Source organism: Misgurnus anguillicaudatus, chromosome 23 (genome assembly GCF_027580225.2).
Source record: "Misgurnus anguillicaudatus chromosome 23, ASM2758022v2, whole genome shotgun sequence".
Taxonomy (NCBI): domain Eukaryota; kingdom Metazoa; phylum Chordata; class Actinopteri; order Cypriniformes; family Cobitidae; genus Misgurnus; species Misgurnus anguillicaudatus.
The window spans coordinates 29,575,767-29,585,603 of NC_073359.2; the positions used below are offsets into that span (position 1 = coordinate 29,575,767).

General features: G+C 40.1%; 2 protein-coding genes across 3 annotated transcripts; both read right to left on the reverse strand.

The window, feature by feature from the left end:
- Positions 1-598: 598 nt before the first annotated feature.
- Positions 599-6,643, reverse strand: mcm2 (minichromosome maintenance complex component 2). The gene is made up of 16 exons (XM_055218490.2): positions 6,487-6,643; positions 5,650-5,837; positions 5,404-5,570; positions 5,046-5,318; positions 4,748-4,967; positions 4,450-4,657; positions 3,956-4,090; positions 2,924-3,115; positions 2,751-2,844; positions 2,421-2,671; positions 2,155-2,281; positions 1,941-2,053; positions 1,627-1,869; positions 1,364-1,546; positions 1,108-1,263; positions 599-1,019 (listed from the first exon to the last, which is right to left on the reverse strand). Exons 1-16 carry the CDS (start codon positions 6,490-6,492, stop codon positions 909-911), a joined length of 2,667 nt encoding a protein of 888 aa, XP_055074465.2. The 5' UTR covers positions 6,493-6,643; the 3' UTR covers positions 599-908.
- A 982-nt stretch (positions 6,644-7,625) lies between these two features.
- Positions 7,626-9,806, reverse strand: ccdc51 (coiled-coil domain containing 51). Of its 2 annotated transcripts, none has more exons than XM_055218502.2 (4): positions 9,650-9,806; positions 8,860-9,189; positions 8,614-8,778; positions 7,626-8,539 (listed from the first exon to the last, which is right to left on the reverse strand). In XM_055218502.2, exons 2-4 carry the CDS (start codon positions 9,187-9,189, stop codon positions 7,763-7,765), a joined length of 1,272 nt encoding a protein of 423 aa, XP_055074477.2. In that variant the 5' UTR covers positions 9,650-9,806; the 3' UTR covers positions 7,626-7,762. The 2 variants fall into 2 exon arrangements, with proteins under 2 accessions (XP_055074477.2, XP_055074476.2); XM_055218501.2 differs by having other exon boundaries at positions 8,860-9,196.
- Positions 9,807-9,837: the final 31 nt, after the last annotated feature.

Here is a 9,837-nt window from a genome sequence, read left to right on the forward strand (position 1 = left end):
CGTCCATCTTTTTTTACACTCTATGGTTTTGCTGTGAAAACCTGGCAACCAAGTACACTACAAAAAAATTTTTTTGGTTCCACGTAAAAAAAGAGTCAATTCAACAATTCAAAAAAGTTGGGTAAAAATTGTGCCAACTAATATTCTTACGTTAAACTCTATTGACTGCAACCTGGGTAACTAAATTGAACCAACTTTGTTTTTTACAGTGTAGCAAGTAAACATGTTTTTGGCAGATTGACAACTATTTTCATTATCATTGTTTTACTACAAATATTGTGGTTAAATTATGGTAGCCACAGTGTGACAACTGCAAACATGTGGTTGCCACTGTTTACTACAAATACCATATTCAAACAATACGGCTATTGTAGTAAAACCATGGTTAATTTTCATGACAGAAGTACTCTGAAAATCATATATGTAATTAAAAGTTTTATCACGTAGTTTGGAATGCTCTTCAAAGCCCGATGATGAAAGTCGCTAGTAAGTTTTTGTGGCCCACAATACGCCTATACAGATCCGACAAATGCCAACATTATAATTCAGAATGAATACTGCGAATTCACTGCAAATCAGCAAAACGGATAAACAAGAATTCCATTACATACACAAAACTTTAGTTTATTATTCAGAACAGAAATATTACAAAATAGAAATTTTATTTTTTACAACATCTAAATAATGCAAACTACTGCATAACAGACACCAAAGCGGGTTCAAGAACTATGTCTTTTCATAGGACAGCGGACCACTACAACCGTACTGCTACGGTAATGAGTTCATGAGCGGTCAAAACAATTCAAAAGTTAAAGTTGGTCCAGTAACCAGATCATGGTTTTATATATACAAGTCTAGGAAATTCTAGACGACTTCATCGGTTTGCGAACAATTTCAGTAGCACTGGCCTAGAACTGCTGAACAATGAGCTTTTTCTTGACATCATGGGAGAATTTGTTTGAGCGGAATACGTCGCTGTCGTAAAACACGGACAGGTTGTGGATGTTAATCTGTCGGGCCTGAAAAGAAAGAAGGGATGAATTACACACATTTCTGTAAATTTAGTATCAAAAATCTTTTATAAATTTAAACATTGCTATTTTTTACCTTATCCACCAGATCCTTCTCTGGAATCTCAATGGTGTCCTGCTGGGCTCCGTAGCGGTTGCGCTGATACGCGACCTGCTCTGAAACCAGCTGTTTTAAAATAAACAGCAGCAGCTCATTGTTGTCCCTCCTAAATGCCAGATACCGTGCAAATGTCTGTGGAAATGCAAACATGCTTGGTTAGCGACCAAACTACAACTGGATTTACCTTAGCGTTAAAAAATAATAAATAATTTTAACCTAATCCATTACTCACCTTTCTCATACTTCTCATTACGCTAAACTTCTGCGTGTCGATGAAGCTTTCCAGCATCACACGGATGGCCATATTGACGTCATCCTCCAGCACGTAGTCGCGCAGGTGCATGCGGGCGTGTGCCTCCGCCATGCGTATCATGGACTCGATGTGTCGCACGGTAATCGGTATACTACCTGTAGCCTAATGTCAAACAGATAAAAGGTTACGAACACAAACTATACAACATACTTCGGATAAGTAAGGTCAATTAAGTTCCTCACCATGGACTCTTTTCGAAGGTCACTGTAAATTCGGGCCACCTTGTCCTGGTCCATCTGATTGAGTTTCGGCCTCACGCGTTCTTTGGAGTACATAATGTACTTCCTGAGCAGTTCCTGAGGGATGGGCGGGACATCTGTGGTGTTGGGCAGCACCACTTCCTCCAGACCGGCCACGCCCCCTTCTTTGTTGCTTGGGTGATGTTTAATGTGACTGCCCACCACAAAGCGTGCCAGCATTTCATCCTACATGTCGAAACATAAGAGTTAGCGACTGATAAAGCCTATTAGATACGCAAGTGTTTGACAAGACTCACTTGCACAGGATCGACCGTGTCTCTCACGATGCATAAAATATCGAATCGAGAAACGATGGGCTCCGTCAAGTCCACATTTTCAGAGAATGTGAGTGACGGATCGTATCGTCCACCTTAAAAAAAAATGATGTTTAATAAGTAAATGCAGCTATATAAAGATTTATTAATTTAAATGAAGTCAATATAAAACTGAAACATTCGCTCTCAAACGCACCAATAGGATTGGCAGCAGCGATGACGGTGCAGCGAGCCTGAAGTGATGTCACTATCCCAGCTTTAGAAATGGAGATGCTCTGCTGTTCCATGGCTTCATGTATACTAGTCCTGTCCTGGTCATTCATCTACAGAAAAAACAATTAACAACAAAATTAAGACTGATGCAGACTCCAACATATGGAATAGCATTAAAATTAATCAATTCGATAGGCTAACATAGTTGTGCTAAAATGACAAACAAAAAAAATTCAGAAATATCCTAACCTTATCAAACTCATCGATGAGACACACTCCTCTGTCTGCAAGCACCAGAGCTCCAGCCTCCAGTGTCCACTCTCGGGTCACCGGGTGACGCTGAACGTAAGCAGTTAAACCAACGGCGGAGGCGCCCTGACCCGTGGTGAAAACCGCCCGGCTCGCCACCTTCTCCACGTACTTCAGGAACTGAGACTTTGCTGTGCCTGGATCTCCACACAGGAGAACGTTGATGTCTCCACGCACTTTGTGCTTTCCACCTGTAGAGGGCAGCGGTCATATGAATTAAACATTCTTGCTTGCATCAATAAAAGGCATCGCAATGCTAGCGTTCAGTACCTGGATTCTTGGGCTCGCCGCCAAACAAAGCAAGGGCCAGACCGCGTTTAATGTCCTCGTGTCCGTAGATAGACGGACCAATACTGGCGAAAATCTACAATGGGGAAAGTGGAAATTTTTATAGCCATTTTACATTTTGTGTCCTACACATGCGAGTTGTGGCCATAACTTACTCTTTCACCTATGCGCTCATCTTTAGATAAAGCCACAATGGCCTTGATATCTTCATCGGTGAGCTCCGCCACTGCCACGCCCTCATCCTTACGTGTGATGTGATTGGCCATGATCACTGTGGCGAATACGGGGAAGCCGTTGGCCATGTTGAGAGAGCCGTCGTAATTGTTGTGGTAGATTCCGGTAAGCTCCTAGAAAACAAATGAACGTGTAAATTTAACATCAATTTTATATATACATACATACAATATTATATAAAGTAAATATTAAATTCAAGCTTTTTAGTTGTAAACCAGGGATCCGCCGATATAATATCTCTGTACCGATACAGATTAGTCTAGTTTGAATGACAACGATACCACTAAATACCGATAGTTTTGTTTTTTTAGCCCTTGTTTCAAATTATGCTCTTAAGTTTAAGAAGTGTAAAGCATACAAACTACAATTCTGATTATCGGCTGTTTTTAAACAACCGGCTGATGTCCAATAGTGGGAAAAATATTTTATTTGCCGATAATGACTACAGACCGATATATCGGTGTGTCCCTTGTATAAACGGAAATATCGCTAGGGTTGTAAATTGGACACTTTGTTGCGACGCAATACTTTATTGAACATCTCCTCCCGCTGTGCGATATTTGCCTGTGAGTTGACCGCTTCTTCGATAAATTAATCAAAGTGTAATTGTATTGATACTTTAACATTACGTGTCTAGTTACATTTTTAGTAACTCACAAATGCAACCAAAATATATAACATGAACGTGTAATTAAACTCTTTAAAAATTATCTGTGCAAATTGGGATATTTAACAACAATCTAAGAAAAAAAGATGGACGTTACGTCAAGGAATGAGGATGCAAAGGGTCAAAATAAAGGAACATTATAATGATATTTTATGTTTGGCATTAATTCATTATATCATTCGAGATTTTATCAATGCATTGATCCATATGGATCTATTGTTACCCCTAAATATTACAATAATGTCGTACAATTATATTATAGTTTTACTTGGCAGTGTTAACTTACAATTTCATCACCAGGTTTGCAAGTATCGACTAAATCTGCAAGCAAGATGGCATCTTTAGATCGAGGTAGACGTCCCGCTGCCACTTTCCCAGGACTCTCCTGTATTGTGATGCGCTGATAGTTCTGGTACACAGTCTGAAAGACAAAACAATTGGTTAACATCACAGGAAACAAACAAATGTTTCGACAAATAAAATAAAAAATTTGGTATTTGTACATTTACGTAACTTTAAAGCAAGATTTAGATTTAGCAGTGGTTCTTAAAATGGGTTTAAAACATTTTATAAAACTTATTAACTTATCATAAATTACTTGTAAATAATCTCAGAAAAATAAGAGTACTAACCAACAGCACTACATTGTATAATTTTATGTTTTGTTTAAACCAAATATTTTTGGAATGTTTTGTGTCATAAATTTGCTTTAAGGGAGCATAGCAAGGACGGCCGAAGGCTGAAAAGTTTGACAACCAAAGTCTATGGCACATCACGCACCTGTTCCATGTTGATATCAAATGGACCGAGGGACTGACACTCAGGACAGGAGCCCGGCTTCACTTCCTGGTTCTGGGACTGGAAGAACGGACCCAAGATGAAGCTACATTTGTTACAGTTGTACTTCACCATACCGAGCTGTGGCAGAACTCCAGTACAGCTGGTCACAACACCGCTGGTGCGAATCAACTGATTCAAGTGAAGCTGCCTAAATTAAACAAACAAATGAAATTAACTAAAATTAGCTGTCTAAACTAGTTGTGTACTACAATCCCAAGAGGAGTGTAACCAGTCGCACCTGAGCGATCGAAGTTCCTCCACCAGTGGCAGGTTTCCAATCCGGACATGGATTTCGTGTGCGATTCTGTCGTATTTGGGATACATAGCCAGCACGACTTCTTTCGCCGCCTCATCGAAGATCTTCAACATTTCTGCAGGTGCTTCTGGCAGGAAATAAGCCAGGACGTGCTCTCTAGACGCCAACTCTTCATAGTTCACCAACAAGCTCTCCTTATTTTCTATAAATGCAGTAAAATATTATTTAAGTATATAAAAAACACAATCCACAGTCATGGTTAAGTTTGTTTTTTGCTCACCTTTGCACATGTCACTAACGCGCTCCTTAAAGACATTGTGTCCGTGCACGTCCACGTGTGTGCGCAGGAAGTTCTTGAAGCGGTGATAGATTTCCAGTCGTGGGGCGGCCATAGACACCCATTCTCTGACCGTGTGACCCTTCATGTCCTCCAGGTTCTCTATGCTTTCGATCATCTCTTCGTCTTCACCCTCCGCCATGATCCCTTCGGCCGCCCTCTCCGCCTGGCGGCGAAGTCTCTTACTGGGCCGCTCGTCATCTTCGTCTTCACTGTCTGTCAGTCAAGCACAAAAAACATGCATTTTTACTACACTATTGTATAATATATAAAAATAGATCAAGTTGGCTTCAGCACCCACCATAAAGCAGACCACGTCCGATGCGACCCATGCCCTGATCTCGGTCTCGTCGTCTCATGGCCTCTTCTGCCGCCGCCCGAGCACCCGGAGAGAGCTCGCTGAGATCTTCTTCAAAATCAAGACCTTCCTCTTCATACCGGTCCAGCTCTGGGATGACACGGTAGTCTCTGGAAAATATACAAATCTCATTAAAGTCATAAAATGGCAACGTAAACATAATACAATACACCTCAGAATCACACTCACCGCTCCATCCCATCTCCGATCAGCTCCTCTCCATCTCCATCTTCCTCCTCATCTGGAATGGTATCTCCCAGGATTCCCTCAGACTCATCCTCAAACGGTGGCAGGTCTCTGCCAGGACTCGAGGTCAGATCGCCCCGCCTGGAGGTGCGAGTGGGGCTGGTGGCCATGTGAAACGACTCTGATGAATCCTGCATTTGAGTTAAAAGAGTGTCACTTTAATGGCATACGTCACTGTGACGTCACCACACATGAATCCTTCACACATGAACAATGTTTTCAAGCCTGTGCACAAAGCATAAGCTGTATAAAACATGCAAAAATTGCATACTCTAACACAATATTACATATTTGCAGATTTTCTAATAACTCGTTATGAAGTAAACACAGGCTAACTTGCAAATGCAACATCTAAACAAAAGAAAGTTTCCCACGTGGGACAGTCAAGTGTAATTTATTTAAAATAATACAACAGAATAATACAAAATAATCCAATTACACTTCATAAACATTTGAAACTGACGATTGTGGGAGGAAATATCAACTTGGCTTGACATTTCATTCTGTATTTGCTAAGTCTTTGAAAGTAAAAACAATACAATATACTACAATATGACAAATTAAAATATAGATCATGTCAAAAAAGCGTAAGTTTTATCACTATATTGTAGGCTAACACAACTAGTCGATCTACCTACTAAACAATAACCTGACCACAAACTTTACACACAGAATTTATTGATCACGATTACACTTCCTAAAACACTACTACTCATTTTAACCACATATTTGTATATTTATATAAATTATATACATGTAAAAATATACAAATTCACTTACAGCCATTGTTTTACGTCCGCGTTGAACAGCAGCTCGCCTCGCGACTGGTTTTTCCCGGGAGCACTGAGTTTTCGCGCGAAACACGACACGTGACTGCAAAGCGCGCGAAACCTCTTCAACGTAACATGGCAACGTGCTGCTATTGGTCCTGTGACATGAACGTCACTGCGGATGGTACAGCCATTGGCTGCGCTCTTGAAATGGGCGGATCGCGGCTCTAAAAAACACACAGGCTACAACAGTGTCCGAAATATTATCCTATACCCTTAAATAGAGCACTATTTTGTAGTGATGTCCGAATTTAGTGGACAATTTCGAGTGCACTTATTTAATCTATAATGAAACCCATGTACACTAAACGGCGAGCCGCTACCTCTTCACTGTAGGCGCGTGCCAAATGAACTCCCGCGTCTTGTCACAAGATGGCGCCATAAGCGCTTCTGCAGCTTAGTGTCCTAATTCACACACTTGTTTTCACTCACTCATTCATTCAAGTGGACTTAATTGTATGATGTATTGTACACCTTCAAATTAATATAACTCTGGCGGGGTTTTTTTTGTCTAGAAGCCTAAACTTGATCTTGTTTCAAATAAGAAGTGTCTGGTTGTGAAAATATTTAATGTGAAAATATTAAATAAAAATGCTTTATATCAGTTTACATTTATTGTAATAAATAAAAATTATGCAAATAAGAATATTTTTATACATAAAATGATTACAAAAATTAGGTTTTTGTACACATTTTGTGGTTTTACCAACATCGGCCACTAGGTGTCAATAGTTTGATGCACACTCTTGTCACAAATTAATAAATTACTGTTACTGCATTATTAATTATGCTTAAAGGTTTTGAAATATGAAAACTACATTCTTAGCCAGTATTTTTCTGTAATGTAAACTTTTGTATGTATAACAGCAGCACACTGACATGCTTACATTTTTGTTTATATGTTTGTGTTATGTTTATATGTTTGTATGCAGTATGTATATACTATGTGGAGAATACAAAACAGATGCTAAATGGAAGCTCATGTAATAAAACTATTAATACTACATCCTCAAACATTTAAAAATTATAAAATAAAAGGCACTGTGATTCGACATTATTGTGTTCATAAGAATTAGGCATGAAACAAAGTTAAAGTTAGCACTGACACATTTAATGAATTTTATACAACAATATTTTCATGATTTCATTTTATACAATATGTAGTTATAACATTATAAATTTAAACCTTTCTAGTGTGTTTAAAGTGTAAACGTCCATGTTGAGTTTCAAGTACCTTTCAAAATCACATACAAAATGGGAATGGTCACAGCACACACTGCACATGTTATGACTGTACTATACACACTCGTCTTGCTAATCTGAGCTTCCAGTCTTTTCTCAGCTTGATCAAGGCCCTGGATGACCATCTCCGTATCGCACACTAACAGCTGCGTATCTCGGGTTTGAATGACCGGCCTCTCCGCGGGACGAGACTGTAAGGTGGTCTTCACGGCCCGTAGCTCCGTCTCGACCTTCCCGACGTTCTCCTCCAGCTGTTGCAGCTGAGGTCTGAGGCTCTCCATGAACCCGTGAGCTCTTTGGCTGTGCTGAAGGATCTCTTTGATCGCTTTATCACTTGAGGCGATCGGTGGGGCTACGACTTGATCTCTTGATGAGACCAACACCGACTTGACCGCTTTCACATCTTCTACGTCGCCTTTAACAGCCATCCTGAGTGAGTCGATGAGGTCGCTGAGTTCATCTTGTTGAGATTTGTACATGCTGGCTTGGACCTTCATAACGTCCTGAAGACTCGCCGGCCCTTTCTGGGCTTCCAGCAACAAGTTCTTGAGTTCCTGCAAACGTACCCTGTTGATGTAAGTGGAGCCCATCACCCCGATGACAGCGCCTAGCACTGAGCCAATGACGGACCAGTTTTTGGTGCGTTCGGCCCGCGTCCTCTCTTTCTCGTGGCTTTCGCGCACAGCGGCGGAGAACAGGGCAAACTTCTCTCTTTCGCTTTCTTCTGCATTCTCATAGGCTGTTTTGAGACGCCGCTCCTCCTGTTAACACCAACGATTAGTTCATACTATTAAATATATTTTTCTCTTTCTTTATTAGTTGTTGTACACCTCACCTGTAGTAGCTTATGCTCCTGTGTGGCTAACTCCAGATAATGTGCTTCTTCTCGCGACACGCGGTCCAGACGATCCCTCACCTCCTTCAGCCGAACCTGCAGGGCCTCCAGGCTAACATGAGCTTCTCTGACGATTCCTCTGGCGATCATGAAGCCCTTCTCACCCTAAATGTAAAATAATATCCAGATTTTAAAGAGATATAAAGTACAAGAGTCAAAAACTATGTCACATCCACCATTGGTTACCTCAGTGACTTTAGACTGAGCATCTCTGACTTCATTAAGCCCGACAAACTCTTCGTATTTCTCCCACCAGCTGTTGACAGTCACCGTTGCGGCTCTGACAGTTTTCCGGCCCCAGTGTCGGCCCAGCTCACCTGCATACGTTAAAGCAGACGCGGTTCGCTCCTTAACCGCTGTCATTTTACTGGGCTCATCTTTCGGGTTCTGCTGTTGTGTGCAGTAGGTTCTGCGAAGGTTCCACCGGATCGAACCGGACACCCGGTGTCTGTATAGACATGAGGCATAGCTGCTTGGAAACACAGTGTTCCCTCGAAACCTCATTCCACACGTCATCTGTAACCTGCCAAAATGTGTCATTTAAGTGTTACAAAGGTACAAATAATTTATATCAATTTAATTAATAAAAATAAGTCTCCTATTTTTTTTTTAAATGTACAAGAAAGTAAAACAGTAATGCTATATATTTAAACATGCAATATATATATATATAAAATACCGGTTTTTACTTTTTTTAAGGTTTATACAACTTATAAGGTCAGTATTTGCTAAACAAAGTAGTATCAAATGTTTATCACTTAAAGTGAATCAAACAGCGAAACATAATCTCAGAATAAATTCAATATAACTATAACACCTTTTTTGTTTTATATTTATATAATGCACGTGAATTCAGTTTTACTTAAATACGAAACCGATTTTTAGGTTAATGAATGAAAGAATCAATAATGTGGTTAAATAACTCTTCTAATGTTTGATAAATTCACTTCAAGACATAAACCAACAAATGACATACCAGCGGTTCGCCGTTTCGTCACGTTTCTGTTCGAATCAGTAATGTGACATGTTTACAATCTGTAAAATAATGAAAATATTTGTTTGAACTTCCTGAAATGTCATTCTGTGGTACTGTATGCTAATTTCATTCAGGCACGAGCTGCTGCTGCCCGGTTCTTCTTACACGCGATTCTTTTGATTAAAACG